The 16,490-nt window shown below is 42.5% G+C and overlaps 1 protein-coding gene across 1 annotated transcript in view; it reads left to right on the forward strand.

The window, feature by feature from the left end:
• The first annotated feature begins 562 nt into the window (after positions 1-562).
• Positions 563-16,490, forward strand: part of Cds1 (CDP-diacylglycerol synthase 1) — a 66,708-nt gene continuing 50,780 nt past the window's right edge. The window contains exon 1 of the mRNA XM_042668430.1: positions 563-839. Within this exon, the coding sequence (XP_042524364.1) occupies positions 729-839 (111 nt within the window). The 5' untranslated portion in view covers positions 563-728. The remainder of the gene's footprint in view (positions 840-16,490) is intronic.

Genomic DNA, 16,490 nt, shown 5'->3' on the forward strand with positions numbered 1-16,490 from the left:
CTCCCGCCTCCGCGGTGCCCAGTCCCCAAGTTCTCACGCACGTGCACGCATCCCCCCCCCCCACTTCCCCCGCGCCCTTGCCCTCCAGCCCGCACCTGCTTTCAAAGCCCCCACCTGTGCGCGGGTGTCGGGGGCGGGGCCTCGGGCCGGTGACGTCACCCTCCGCGAGGGAGGCGGGGCTGTGGGAACCGCAGTGCAGCGCAGAGGGGCGGGGCGGGGCGGGGTCTGCGGCGCGTGACCCGGCTGCGGGAGGCCGGAGCCGGGAGGGAGGTGAGGGGCCGGCAACCTGCGGACTCGGCGTCGGGCCCCCGGAGGCGGGGCGGGGAGTGGCCAGGCCCCGGTGGCGTGTGCCCCGGCGGAGCGCAGCCGCGGGTCGGGCTTCCTCGGCTCCAGCCCTCCCCTCCGCCCCCCTCCCGCCCCTCCGCGCCATCCCACCTGGGCCTCTGCGTGGAGACGCGCACCTGGCAACCGGCGGCCGCGCCGCGTCCCCGGCTGCTTCGCTCCGGCAGAGGCGCCCCGAGCCGACCCCGCACCCGGAGGCGGCCTCGAGCGCTCGCTCGTTGATGCCGTTTTGGGGGTGACCCGGCGCGGCGGGGCTCCATGCTGACGGGGTGTTAGTGCCCGCGGCTCCGCTGGACTTCCAAGGGGACCGGGCGGGCAGCCGGCCGGACCCCGCGCGCAGCTCGGGTTTCGGGGCTTTAGACGAGGCCGCCACGGCGACGCGGGAGATGTTGGAGCTGAGACACCGTGGAAGCGGCCCCGGGCCAGCGGCGGCGCCGCCACCCCGCGAGGGCGAGGCGGCCGGCGGCGACCACGAAACCGAGAGCACCAGTGACAAAGTGAGTGGAGCGGCGGGAGGCGCAGCCCGCGCCCGGGCGGGTCCGGGGCCCGGCGGCGCCCTGGGGGCCGGGGGGGGGGGGCAGCCTGGCGGAGGAAGGCGCGGGCTGCGCCCCGGCATCGGCCCGCTCACCCGCTGCCCGCCTCTCCTTCCCCACGTGGGGTCGGGAGCCGGGAGGCCAGGGATGGTGTGCCCTGGCCAGGGGGGAAGGCGCTGCGCTCCTCCACTTGGCTCCAGTTTAGCTTCTTCCCGTGCCAGTCCCCCGCCACCCAGTCCCACCTAGAATCTGGGTCCCGCGCTGGCATTGGGGTGGAACCTGTCGCTAGAGTAGCTGAAGCCTTTCTAGTAGCCGTCACCTCTCACCTTTCCTCCATACCCGGGACGAAGTTGGGGCTCCAGGTTAAGACGTGCACCCTTGGGTTCCAACAAGGACTGGTTTCTTAAGCTAGCCCGTCAGGACTTGCCTGGCTCTGTCCTTTTCTGTAAAAAAAAAATAAAATGAATTTTTGGAGGCTTGAGATGATCACGCACTTGACACAGTTGTAAAAGTCCAGGACCTTTGAGTCACCGGCAAACAGGGTAGGTCTTCAGCCTACAAATAGATTGCTTTTAACTTGGCGCATTCATTCATGGGTTTTCCACTCCCTATCTCCGAGGTGAACCTTGCTTGTTTCACATTTAAGATTGAGTTGATAAAGGACCCCCTACTCCACATAAAGCTAGAAAAGGGCAACGTGTGGGAGTGTTTCATACTTTTCTGACCTTTTAGGCTGGATGGTTTAAGACGTTAGGTCAGAGAATAGATGACTTTAGATGATTTATATATATATAAAAAAACCTTTTGCTTATCAAATTTCATTATCTAAGAAGTGCAAAGACTTCCAAGTATTCGTACCAGCTTGCACTTTGAACTACCCCAGCGAGGCACTTAGCCCAAGGTCAAGGTCAGTGCCTTGGTGTAGGAGAGTCTTAAGTCATCTGGTTCTGATTTTTCTGGTTTGTACTGTTGCTGAGATTCATTGTCAGTTCTGGCTGAGAGACAGTTTCCTCTGGAAGTTGATATTAATGAAACTCATGTAACCCAAGTTGCAAACCCCTGTGACAGAGGTGCCTCCTGGTATCATGAAACAGTAAACAGTAGTGATTTTGTGTATGTGTGTGTGCACGTGTGCACCAATCCTGGGGCTTGAACTTGGGGTCCAGCCACTGCTCCCTAGTCTTTTTGAGCTCAAGGCTAGCACTCTACCATTTGAGCCACAGCACCACTTCCAGCATTTTCCGAGTAGTTTATTGGAGGTAAGAGTCTCATGGACTTTCTTGTCTGGGTTGACTTTGAACCACAATCCTCGGATCTCAGCCTCTTGAGTAGCTAGGATTATAGGCAGGAGCTACCAACACCTGGCTCATCATAGTGATTTTAAGGACCAAAACTTTAGAGTTGATGAGATGATCTTTGATAAAATGAGTCTATGAGAGAATCTGTGTGTCAGGGCATTACAGAAAATAGAACAATTTCCAGCTATTAAAGGTTCAAGTTAAAAGCTAGAAACTGTGGGCTGGCTTTATAAAAACTTCCTGGGGAATTAGGCCAAAAATAGGACTAAATAGGTTGGGATTTATTTTGCTTTAGCATAGGTATACTGTAGAATTAAGGAAATACTAGCCTGTTCCAGTGTTGACTTCCTTAACTGGAGGAAACTAACATGGTTTTACTAAGACAAAAACATGTTCTGGAAATCATGCATGAAAGGCCTTTGGAAGTCATTCTGTGTTTTAACACCCTCCTGTATTTAAAATGGGAAACTACTTCTGAGGTGTGATTTGACTCAGTGCTGTTGTCTGTAGCTGTCTGTAGCTGTCTGGGACTGTCTGTGACTGGATCAACTTATTACTTGCATATTTGTTGTAAATGCCATGCTGTTGGTTTGCATTAATACTTCTGGATTTTGTTTTCTGAGACTAAATGTAACCTGTTCTGCTCAGATTTCTTAGACAAGGGAGAACCTATTCAAAATGTACTTAAAATACTGCTGTACTTACAGAGTACATCTCAAGGAGCTTTTGGCTTGGCAAGCTTGAAGACGAACTCTATCCTCTTTCCTTTCTTATCAGGGTGTATATTTGACTATGCCTCTATTTTCAGGTCAAGGACTATTTTTAAATCAGCTTGCACATTGGAGGTGCATTAATGTTAATATTTAGTTCATTTAAACTCTTCAAGTGCCTTTTCTGTTCAAATTCCGGTAGAAGTAAAAATCTTTAGGAATTATGGAAGTGGAGGAAGTGTTTTTTTGTGACTGTTATAGCACAGGCCCAGGCCTTGACATTTTGTAGACTGCATAATGGTGCTACCACTATTGCCACTGTTCAGGACTTGGGGACATAAGCCTAAAGAAGGGTCTGTATTCCTGAGAATTAGTAAGTAAAAACAAAACCACTTGTTGCATTCCGGGGAGTGTTCCTGGGGTTAATTTCTGGAGTGGTACTGGGAAGATGAAGAGTGTGTGAGGATTACCACCCTCAAGGAGTCCATCCCACCAAATGAATTAGATTTATTAGACATCTGTGGTGGGCCTGGATAGAGTCTATAGAAAAAGCTTTGAAGAGGATGTGACAGTTGAACTGGGAATGAAAGATTTCTGGAAATTAAGCCACTAGGCAGGGCAGTCCAGGCAAGAGGCATTCAGAACTGTTTTTTGAACCAGCATTATTCTAAGCACAGAACACTGAAAGTTTAGAAAACCTAAAGCATAAACTGGCACAAACATGCCAGATGGAGTTGGAAGCTCAGGAACCTTGTGAGATTGGGTTTTATTCCTTGAAGCTATTTCAAAGTGCTTTTCTGTCTGTTTTGTTTTTCTCTTTGAGATGGAGGCTTTCTGTGTAGCTCAGACTGGCCTTGAACTCACAACCCTTCTACCTCAGCCTCTTGAGTGCTGGGATTATGAGTGCATATCACCACACATAGCTCATCTCTGAGTTTTCCAGAGGCATTATCTTTATTGCTCTTGCAACGATCTTAAGAAAGGACTATATGAGGGAATGACCTGCCAAAAAGAAACCCTTTGGGATAGATAGGATCTAATGGGGCTTACAGAAATCTAGAGGAGGGAGTGAAATTGGAGTAGAGGGGACGTGTATTTCAGGTAGCGATGAGGGATTTAGACTAGGTATAACTAGTGAAAGAAGAAGAGGATGGGAAACACATTTTGATAGATGATTAAAGACACTTTCAGGAAAGAAGTAAACATTGAAAAGCTGTTTAGTTTGGGAGTGTGCTTGGGAGAGTAGGGTTAGGAGGATGTCATTTCTAACATAGGTTAAGCAATGGAGCTTAAGTGACAAGTGGCTAATGGGGGTGGTGGAAGCTGAAATGGAAGGGCGGGACTGGGGACATTTAATCCTTTTTAGAATAGAGGGGAGTGGAACGAACTGAAGACAGTTTTGGCACATTTGAAAAAGAGTTGAAGATGCAGGGAGTGACCATGAGAGTGAAGGTTCTGGGGCTGCTGATACTAGAAGGACTCAGGTATGGAACAGTGAGATTAGCCAGAGGCTTTAGTAGAAGCCAGGGCTTTCGTAGTGAGACGTTCACCATTGCTGGGAAGTAGCATTGGAAACAGTTGGAGAGGACAGGAGGATCAAAAGAAGATTCTCTCCTTCAGTGAATGGGAAATTAGTGTTTCTGTGACAAAGAACTCAAGTAAAAGTACCACTGAGGATGGGTAGGACCTAGCAGAAAGAAAGCAGACATTGGGTGAAGAAAACCTCCTTTGAGGGAAAAAAAAGAATGAAGAAATCGAGGTGGACACAGAAACATTTTGAGAAACAGAAGAGGGACACTCAGTGTTTGGGCTTCTTGATTTTCTCAGTAAGGTAGGGACTCAAAATCAATGAGCTTTAAGAGCTCTTAGTTACTGCTCAGTTTAAGCTGGCATGTATTTGTAGTACCGTTTTTAAGGCACATCATATGAAATGACCAAGAATTAGCAAACTCAAGGAAGAGTTGGACATCTTTATTTCAGAGAAAATTAATATAGTTAATATAATTTTTTTTTGGTCTGGTCATGGGGCCTGAACTCTGGGCCTGGACGCTGTCCCTCAGCTCTTCAGCTCAAGGCTAGCTCTCTACCACTTGAGCCACAGCACGGTTTTTTTCTTTTTTTCTTATGTGGTGCTGAGAAATCGAACCTAGGGCCTTATGCATGCAAGGCAAGCGCTCTACCACTGAGCCACCTTCCCAGCCCCGGTTAATATAATTTTTAACTCAGCAGTAAGTCATACTAATTGATGCTCATAGACTTAGAGTGGCATGGAGTTCACAGAGAACTTCTCATCCTTTATTTGCTGCTCCCAGTGGTAGGACTTCCCTACTTAATAGCTAAGAAGAAGGATGCTTGCAAATACCTTAGAGTAGGATAAGTAAAGTGGTTTTGGTTGTTTTTTTTCTGCCCATACTGGCATAGAAAGCTTAGCCTTTTTGCTCAAGTCTAGTAATCTACCACTTGAACAACACCTCTACTTTTGGATTGTTGGGCATAAGAGCCTTGGATTTGCCCAAGGTGACTTTGAATTGGGATCCTCGGGTCTCAGCCTACTGAGTAGCTAGGATTACAGGCATGGTACCCCAGAGGAAGTATGGTTTAAGGTATATCTATCAAGGTGGGAACTTGGTAGGACTGGGTAAGAATCACTGTATAACAGTTTGGAATTTGTATAAAAAAGAACCAGGTAGGAATTTTTTTGTGGGGGGGGTAGAGGGTCGAAGGGCTTGAACTCTGGGAAGAGCCTCAGGGATAGCACTCTTCCACTTGAGCCACAGCACCACTTCTGGCTTTTTTTTCTGCTTATGTGGTGCTGAGGAATCAAACCCAGGGTCTTATGTATGCAAGGCAAGTGTTCTACCACTAAGCCACATTCCCATCCCCCAGGTAGAGATTTTGAGGGAAGAGGTTTCTAGCTTCTTAGGATAAAACTTCCCTTGGGCGCTTCTTAATTGAAGATCAGATGAGTCATTCAGAAGTTCCTTCCTTACTTTTCACAGAAACACTGACTTCCTGAACAGAGCCTTTAGGAATAGAAAAGTTAATGTTACTAGATAAATTCTAAAGTCATGTAAATGTAGACAGGCTCTGCAGAGATGAGTGGCATATTTTCATTTTAAAGTATGATTTATATTGGCGATTTTGGACGTACAGCCTCATGTTTCTAAATGCATTTTTTGCATGCATAACATTTTTTTTATTTATACACATTGTTACAGGTAATTTTTCCAATATATCACAATAATACAGTGATAACAATGAAAGAAATAGCAGTATTTCTTCTTATAAGATGCTTATTGAAACTTTCATATTTGTTCTAAGTATTATTTTAATCTTCATTACTACTGTGATTTAAGCATTTCATTACCTCCACTTTATTAGTGAGCAAATTAAGGCTTTAGAATTTAATTTATTTTCCAAATTTATACAACTAAGTCTAGGTTTCTGGACACAAAGACTGTGGTAGTAATTTTTTTTAAACCATATCCTTAGTTTACTAAATATGTTCTGAAACATTCTGTGGAAATATCATTAATGAAAACATCATTGTTCTTGTGGCTACTCTTTACAGAGTTTCATCTGACAACATACTAATGCAAAAAATTGTTAAAATTCAACTTTTCAATGCATTTCTTATGTGCTGTTTGTACTTGGCTTTAGACAACTCCTTTTCGTATGTTGCGAGTTTCCCATGGGATGGTAGGATGTTATCAGCTGTTGACAAGTTTTGCATGTGTAGACAATGGACTTTATTTTGTTTATTTTGTCATGAATGCACTGAGAGAGGTGAGGCAATTTAAATAGTGTTTCAGAAATTGTCTCATGAAGACACATCTTAACAGTACACAGTATAGTGTAATTACTCTTTGTGTAAATTTCTGTAAAATCGGCTATTATATTTTTCATGGCTAACATAGTTAAAACAGTGGTTTGGCATATTTGTTTTCCTTTAGCCATTCCATACTTGGAAATATTTTTTTAAAAACAAATCTTTATTCAGTACAAGCAAAACAGATCTTAGAGAAACTCACAAGGAACTTATACTTTCTGAGGTTTGATTTGGTGTTTGCATTAGCTAAATTCTTGTCGGATGCCTGCCTTGAGCAAGGCTCTAATCACATATCACCTATTTTGTGCTATACCTTCCAGAGAAAGGGTGGAGCCAGGATTACTTATTGCTCAATAGCTAATTACAGAGTACACTGAACTGTTAGATTGTGGACTTCCCTTGCACACAATAATGAAACGGAAGTAATTTTATTTTTATTTTCATTTTTTTGGTCCAGTTGTGGGGCCTGAACTCTGGGCCTGGGTGCTGCCCCTCAGCTCTTCAGCTCAAGGCTAGCGCTCTACCACTTGAGCCACAGCGCCACTTCCAGCTTTTTTCTTTTTGCTTATGTGGTGCTGAGGAATGGAACCCAGGGCCTCATGCATGCAAGGCAAGCGCTTTACCACTGAGCGACCTTCCCAGCCCAGAAAGTAATTTATTAGTATAAAATAACGTATAGTTTACAAAACAAAATAACTTGCTAATACATAATACCAATGTGAACATCTTAAAAATGATGTAGACAAGGGAGATAGCTTTCATTTATAGCTAAAGAAAATTTAAAAAAACTCTGGTGTCTTGCTCAGAATCACAAATTATGTAGAGGTGAGATTTATCTTAAATTCTCTGACTATAAAATACAAAATTTTTTTACCTTTCTAAAAGTAATGGTCATTTTTCCTTATGAAAAATTTTAAAGTTATTTTTGTTTGATTTTTTTGGACTAATTTGACTTTTCTGATCCTATAAAATGTTGGTATTAAACTGGAAATGTTTTGTCAAAATCCTTTAATTCTGTGACTCAAGGCAACTGTATTTAAATCAAACAAATGTTTCACATATTCCTTGCTCACACACAGTTCAGTAGGAGAAGAATGGATTGGCTTTTATTTCATTTTGTAGCTGTTCTCACTTTGAACCACTTACCTGGGAAATGTTTCGGAATTTAGAGAGAAAGATGCTTCATGCTGAAGTGAAGAAGAGTGAATTTCCTTAATGAGTTGAGAGGAAAAAACAACTTCCCTGCACCCTTCTAACTTCTTTTACTGGGATACAAATTAAATTGACATAGAGCAGAAATACAAGAGTCCTGGAGAAGAAGTGGATACTGTGGTCAAATGCTGGGGCTTAGATATCACTCTGAGCCTTCTGCGGGGGTGGCGGAGGTGGTGGGTGGGGGCACGAATAGTGACTAAAGGTTGTCCTGATACACAGATAAAGACTGGCAATAAAGTTGTCTGGATCCTCCTCCTCTCTGATGCAGATACTTTTCCAATATAGATTTCCTTAATAGATATAAATGGTTTTTATGAGAGGACAGCTTTTAGAAGCCATTACTGTACCTGTAATTCCTTATAGTGACTAGTTGAAAATAGTCCAAAGAAGTTTATTTGGGGTTGTCATATTCTCGTCTCCTAGAATCATATTTTTGGGGTATATCTCAAGCTCCAACAGGGCCAGGTTACTTAGTTTTATAAATATTTCTTTTTCCACAGAGGTCAGAGTTATTTTTCATGTTATTATAATCAAATTCTTTTTTTAAAACATAAAAGTGAAAGGCATAGGGGAGGAGAAACAGAGTCCCTTCCTGTGCAAGGAATTCATGCTTCTGGAAATCTAAGCTCTATTTTGCACTTTTCAGCCGGGAAACCAGCATAGGTTTTTCTGCTTCCTGGCTGCTTCTTGTGGTTTATTCATTTGCCAGGTTCTAGGCCCCCTTGCAGCTCTATGTAAGGAGCCTGGAGCCATTCTAACTTCTCATCTGGCTGGCCAAGAGCTGGCCTACCACCTTGGCAGTTCAGATTGGGCACAGTGTTAGCATTCTGTCCCAACTAAGTCATCTCAAATACATCATGGTGCTGAAGGGAGGAAATAATTTATTAAGTCCATTTAGGGTTTAACTTTTCACCTCAGTATACAAAGGTCTAGTTAGGAGAACAAGAATATAGTGTGTGTGTGTGTGTGTGTGTGTGTGTGTCCGTCCGTCCGTCTGTCTGTCCATGTCCCCATCCCCATGTGTTCATGTTCTTTAGGGTTGTGTAGTTTTCTTTCCACCCATTGTGCTTGCATTTGAACTTGTTTCAGGGTGGAAGCTTTTTGAATAGCCCTATAGGAGACTTTTCGTGTAGAGTTGAATGAATACAAAGATCCCTGGAATTCTGCATGCAATAAAACTATTTGCAGTAATTTGTACTGTGTTTAACAAACAAATAATAGGGTAGTGTATAAGGAACACCTAGGGACTTCACAGCTACTTGCTTAGGAGACTTAGTTTGAATTTTACTTTTACTGTTGCTTCCTTCCTTCTCTTGCTAGTTCGCAATATTTGTTTATATCCTTGTAGTAGTTTAGAATCTTTTCTTGAGTGCTTGCTTGACATAAGCCTCACCATTTTAAGGGTAGCTACCCTCTTACAAAAAGCTATTTTAGTTAAATTACATCCTCTTATAAGAATTGCTGGGCTGGGAAGGTGGCTCAGTGGTAGAGTGCTTGCCTTGTATGCATGAGGCCCTGGATTTGATTCCTCAGCACGATATAAACAGAAAAAGCTGCAAGTGTCACCGTGGCTCAAGTGGTAGAGCACTAGCCTTGAGCTGAAGAGCTCAGGGACAGTGCCTAGGCCCAGAGTTCAAACCCCTTGACAGCCTCCCCAAAAAAGAATTGCTGTTCTCCAGACCGGAGGCATGGCTGACGTGGTAGCATGCCAGCTGAGTAAGACTTGTTTTTCTGACATTTTGGCCAGGTGTCTTGGTTTTGCTTGATTGCTTAGATAGTATTTTTTATGTGTGTGTGCTGGTCCTCTGGTTTGAACTCAAGGTCTGGGTGTTGTCCCTGAGCTTTTATGCTCAAGGCTGTTATCCTACCACTTACGTCTTAGCTTTACTTGTGGCTTTTTGGTGACTAATTGGAGATAGAAGTCTCACAGATTTCCTTCCCTGGCTGGCTTTGAAAGGCGATCTTCAGATCTCCTGCACAGCTAGAATTACAGGTGTGAGCTACTAGCGCTCCACTTAAATAAACTTTTAACCCTTTTCACACTAACAAGTCACACAAGATTGTGAACCTAAGTTCTGACCAATCTGAACAAAGGGTAATAATGCATACAGGATAAAACTGGGTAGTCTGCCTGCCCAGTGTGCTTGCTTATTTGGCTTCCTAAAGCCTTGCTGAGTTCATCATCATACCTTTACAAAAATAACATTCATATATCATTCCAGCTATTTGGGAAGCTGAAGAGAATCATGTGAACCCTGGAGTTCAAGATCAATCTATACAACAGAGTGACTCCGAACTAAAAAAAATGAAAAAAAAAAATTCTAATTTCCCTAGTTTTGCCTCTCAAATGTCTTCTGCACCTCCCAAATCAACATCCTATCAGGATTCTCACACTGCAAAACATATTTGGGAATGGGTTGAGTTATTCTTGTTTTTATTCTACTAAGGGCAAGGCAGAAGGACTATGGGCATTATTCCACTTAGCCCTGGAAAAGAGATTAATACTTGAGGAGAGGGAGTGTTAATAAGATCTCAGGAAAAGCCAATTTGTGATCACAATAATAATTTACACCTGAATAGAACTCATCAGCTTTCTGAGCTTCTTTCTTATCCTATGGCTTTTCAATTTAGGTATCTTTTTTCTTTCTTTTTCAGACTCATAGAAGTAGCTGGGCACTGGTGGCTCACACCTTTAATCCTAGTTACTCAGGGGGGTGAGTTCTGAGGATTTTGGTTAGAAGCCAGATGGGGCAGGAAAGTCCTTGAGATTCTTACCTCCAGTTAGTCACAAAAAGCCAGTAGTAAAGCTCTGGATCAAGTGGTAGAGTGCAATAAAGCCTTGAGTGAGAAAGCTAAGGGGGGAGCATCCAGGCCCTGAGTTCAAGTTTGAGGACCAGAAAAAGAAAAGAAAAAAAAAAGACTTACATAAGCGACCTCACTGCACACAGTATAATTTTAATATACAATATAATGCTGTCTCCCTGAGGAAAGATCAGAATGAGCCAAAAAATTAGGGAAGTCTTAAGACAGGCCTTGAAATTAGGTAGGATTTAAATGTTGCTAATAGCCTTGTAGGAATGGCAAAAAACAGAGCACTGAGGTTAGAGACTTGGCCTGAGTGAATGGAGGATTCACAAGTAATGGCCATCCTTTCCTCAGCATATGGAAATGATGGTTGTAGCGGTGAGTGGGTGTGACTGGTTAGGGAGCAGATCACCAGGGCCTGTCCCGCCAACTGCATAGTAGGAGTATGTTGCTGACGGGGCATGCTGCACAGAGGGCTCTGTCCAGTTTCTGATGATTACTACACCAAATTGTCACAAACTTAGTGCCTTCAGATGAACTTTAGGGTCTCACAGTTGTGGAGTTTGGCTGTCTGAAATGGGTCTCATAGGTTGAATTTCTCATGGAAATACAGGACTGACTTTTGTCTAGAGGTTTGAAAGGGAAGTCCTCTTTTCTTGCTTTTTCTAGCTTGGACACCATGGCTCCTGGACTCTCTTCCATCTTCCAAGGTAGCATACTGACCTCTGCTGCCTTTCTGTCTCCTCTGACTCTCCTCGCTTCATTTTTCACTTAAGAAGACTGTGATCTCTGATTGTACAAAATAATATTTATCAAAAGGTACTCTAGGAAATGGAAACAAGATTTTTTTGATAACAATAAGAGACTTGTGATTCTATGTAACACACTTCTATGATCCAAGAATGGTTCCTCTTCCCAGGCTCACTGTTGACAGCCTTATTTCTGCCTACTACCTTCCTTCTCCCTTGCATTGTAACACTTCATAGGTTCCAGTTCTAAGACATGAGCATCTTGGGTGAGTGAGCATTTGCTGTGTTTTACAGTCTTCCTGAAGAAGAGCTTTCTAGAAGTGATATGTAAAATGAAACTTTTAAAGATAAATAGACACTACTGAGGCAAAGCTAGGCTCAAGGAGGAAGTGTGTTTCAAACAGAAGAAACAGCACAGTAAGATGTTCAATGTTCAACACTGTGTTCACACTCAGTGGGGTGTGTGTGTGCGCACACATGTGCATGTGCATGCACTTGTATGTAGGAAGTTCAATTCTGCAGAGCATGAACTGGCAGGTCCTGTGACCAGAACTCTTGCTGGATGTATACATTAAATGAGGTATTGAACTCAGTTTTATTTTTGTGTGTTTGTATGCTTCTGGGGTTTGTACCCAGCCCCTGGCATATGCTAGGCAAGCACTTTTTAGCACTTGGGTTAATCCTTCTGCCTTGGATTTGATCTTAAGCAGCAGATAGCCATTGAAAGACCTTAAAATAGGAATTAGCATATCTGACCTGCATTTTTTGCTCATGAATTTTATATGTTACTAGGCACACTTGGTTTTCTGTGTCCAGTGCCTGTGGTCTACCATGTAGTATGAAGTGCAGTTAGAATACGTGCGTGTTGGATGATCCAATGGCTGACTTTTTCAGTGGGGAACAGAACAGGACTGCAGAGAAAGACATGGAGGACCAGTCTTTTCCTTTTGGAAAAACCAGGAGGCTTTGTTCCTCATCAGAAGTGTAGGATGGGACCAAAGAACCATAATGGTCATTGAGGTCAGCAGAGTTCTGAAAACCAAAGTACCATGTTACTAGGTCTCCCCTGAAGTCTCCACATCAAGGCAGAGGTCTCAGATCCCTTCCCACACACCACTCCCACTCTTGATTCACTGACTGTTCTCTCACTAGACCATAAAGTAAATACAAAGGAAGTAATGCATAAGTGGAAACCGGAAGAAATGGAGAGAAAACTCTGAAATTAGGAACACAGCCTATTTTCAGTTAAGAACCAGTTACTTTATATATATCTATATATATAATTGTAAAGATATTATACAGAGGGGTTACACTTACATGAGTAAGGTAATGAGTACATTTCCTATTGAGCATTGTTACCCCCTCCTTTGATTTTCCCCTACCATCCTTCCCCTCCCCACCTCTACAACTCCTCCCTCGCCACCAAAGTTGTAAAGTTCGTTTTCAACATAGTGTCTTGTACATCTCATTGGCTCAGTGGGTCAACCTGTATCCTTGTTTCAGCATTTTGTTATTTCCCTTCCCCTCCCCAAATTAGCTGCAGGGCACTGGAATCAAATACAATGATAACAGGGGTTATACCATGGAGGAAGAACATAAAAAAGAAACAAAAAAAAATATCACATAGTACATTTTAAGTGCATTAAAAACAGCAGCAACCAAGATAAAACTTCTTCTGTCTCTATCTTGGAGTTCATTTTGCTTAGCATCATCTTATATGGTCATATGTACATAGCTTTAGAGCTTTTCTGCTTGTCCTATACATATACTAGTTATTGTAAATAAGGGACGCCATGGCACTTATTTTTCTTTGGGCCTGGCTTACTTAATATAATTTTTTTTCAGATCTTTCCATTTCCTAACAAATGGGGAGGTGTCATTCTTTCTGATGGAAGCATAGAATATATATATATATATTTATATATATATATATATACACACACACACCATATATTCTTTTTTATTGTAAAAATACTGTACAGAGGGGTTACAGTTACATGAGTAAAGTAATGAGTACATTTCTTATTGAGCTTTGTTAACTCCTCTTTTGTTTTCCCCCTACCATCCCTTCCCTCCCCCTCCACCCCACATTGTAAAGTTTGTTTTCAACATAGTGTCCTGTACATTTCATTGTCACAATGGGTCAACCTGCATCCCCACTTAAGCATTCTATTATATCCCTTCACCTCCCCAAATTACAAATGTATATACAAGATGCAGAACACCAGAATCAAATACAATGAAAACGGGTTATACTGTGGGGGAAGAACATTCAAAAGAAACAAAAGAATCACAGAATGAATTATAAGTACATTAAAAACAATAGCAAGAAAGGAAAAGCCACATGTGTCCCTGTCTTGGAGTACATGTGTCCCTGTCTTGGGGTACATTTTGCTTAACATCATCTCATATGGTAATATATACAGAGCTTTTCACTTTCTCTGCCTGTCCCTTGCAAACAAGGGAAACCATGGGACCTATGTTTCTTTGGGCCTAGCTTACTTCACGTAATATAATTTTTTCCAAGTCTTTCCATTTCCTAACAAATGGGGAGATGTCATTCTTTCTGATGGAGGCACAGAGTTCCATTGTGTATATATACCACATTTTTTTGATCCATTCATCTACTGGGGGGCATCTGGGTTGGTTCCATATCTTAGCTATGGTGAATAATGCTGTAATAAACATCGTTGTGCTGGTAGCTTTAGTATGGCCTTGTTTGTGATCATTCAGGTAAATGCCCAAAAGTGGGATTGCTGGGTCATAGGGGAGCTCTATGTGGAGTCTTTTGAGGAACTTCCATACTGCTTTCCAAAGTGGTTGAACAAGTTTTCACTCCCACCAATAATGCAGTAGGGTTCCCTTCTGTCCACATCCCCTCCAGCATCTGTTGTTATTAGATTCTTTGAGTATAGCCATTCTAACTGGGGTGAAGTGGTATCTCAATGTTGTTTTGATTTGCATTTCTTTTATGGCTAGAGAAGTTTGAGCTTCTCTTCATGTGTCTACTGGCCATTCTTATTTCCTCTTCAGAGAAGTCTCTCTTTAAGTCTTTAGTCCACTTATCAATCGGGTGGTTGTTTCTTTGAGGATTTGTTGTTGGGGGATTTAATTTTTTTGAGTTCTAAGTATATTTTAGATATGAGGCCCTTGTCTGTTGTATGGCTAGTGAAGATCTTCTCCCAATCCATAGACTTTGTATTGATCTTCTAGCTATGTCCTTTGCCATGCAAAAGCTCTGTAGTTTCATGCAATCCCATTTGTCCAAACTTTCTTTGATTTGGTGTGTTTCTGGGTCTTTATTAAGAAAACTTCAGCCCATGCCAAGGAGCCCTAGAGTTTCTCCTATTCCTTCCTGTAATGTTTTCAGGGTGTCTGCTTTTACTTTATGGCCTTTGATCCATTTGGAGTTGATTCTGGTGCAGGGTGATGTATAAGGTTCTAGCTTTAGTTTTCTACAGGTGTTTAACCAGTTTTGCCAGTACCATTTACTGAAGAAGGCTGTCTTTCTTCCATTCTATTTTTTTTTAGCTCCCTTATCAAAGAATAGGTGGCCATAGGTCTGTGGGTTCATTTCTGGGTCTTCAGTTTTATTCCATTGGGACTCAGGTCTGTTCTTGTGCCAGTACCAAGCCATTTTGATGGCTTTGTAGTAGAGTTTGAAATTTTGGTATTGATATTCCTCCAGCACTGTTCTTTTTGTTAAGCATTGTTTTTGTGATTGGGGTCTTTTATTGTTCCACATGAAGAATGAGGTTGGGATATTGATAAGTATTGCATTGAATTTGTAGATAGCCTTTGGCAGTATTGTCATTTCCATGATGTTAATCCTCCCAATCCAGGAGCACGGGAGGTTTTTCCACTTCCTTAGTTCTGCTTTAATTTCCTTTTTCAGGTTTTTAAAAGTTTTTTTATTATGGAAGTCCTTCACTTCAACTTCTAGGTATTTATTTTTTGTGGGGCTATTGCAAAAAGAGTTGCTTTCCTGATTTCAGCCACGCTCTTCTCATTGTTATTGGCATACAGAAAAGCCATTGATTTTTGAGGGTTAATTTTTTACCCCTGCTACTTTGACAAAGTTTCGGATCAGCTTGAGAAACTTGGGAGTGGAGTCCATGGGGAAGAACCATTTACTTTTAAGACATTTTTTTGGCTGGGCTCTGGTGGCCCACGCCTGTAATCCTAGCTACTCAGGAGACTGAGATCTGAGTATTGTGGTTCAAAGCCAGTCTAGGCAGGAAAGTCCGTGAGACTCTTAACCCCAATAAACCACCAGAAAGCCAGAAGTGGCTCAAGTGGTAGAGCACTAGCCTTGAGCTGAAGAGCTGTGATACAGCGCCCAGGCCCAGAGTTCAAGCCCTATGACTGACAAAAAATAAAAATAAAAAAAAAATTGGGGGTGGGGGGAGGGATGAGATGTCACTATATAGCCCAGACTGGCCCAGTTGGCCTCAAATTTGTCCTAAGATTAAAGGTGTGCACTACCTTACCTGGCTAGTTTCAAGAGTGTTTTTAAAGTCTTGTCTCCTTTTAGGCAGAGGGCTCTGTAATATTCAGATTTCCTTTGACTTAACTGACAATTTTAATGCTGAATTGAAGTGCAAGGATCAGGGATCCATCATGGAAAAACTGACTGGGATTTTCTGACCCACTTTTTGAGAGACAAGATCTAAATAGTTGGAAAATATTTATGATGTAACAGTTTTTTACTGGTGAGCTCTAAACTACTCATTGGTTTAAAGGCTCCTCTTCAGAGCCACCATCTTGAGTAGACTGTATTATTTGTATAAGAAAGTACCTTGGCCCTTTGTTTTTGAATCACTTCTTAACAATCTGCATGAGCCATAGATGACATTCACTAAATTGAGCACTTAAAAAGTGGTATGTTAGTTTACATTGTTATAATAAAATACCCTAGACTAAAAATACGGATTTTTTTTTTTGTAGTTCTAAAGGCTAGATGTCTAAGATGAAGGGTCTGCCAATTTGGTTCCAGAGTCTGAGATCAT

The sequence above is a fragment of the Dipodomys spectabilis genome, unplaced genomic scaffold, assembly GCF_019054845.1.
Source record: "Dipodomys spectabilis isolate Male_0828 unplaced genomic scaffold, ASM1905484v1 ptg000436l, whole genome shotgun sequence".
NCBI classification, from domain to species: domain Eukaryota; kingdom Metazoa; phylum Chordata; class Mammalia; order Rodentia; family Heteromyidae; genus Dipodomys; species Dipodomys spectabilis.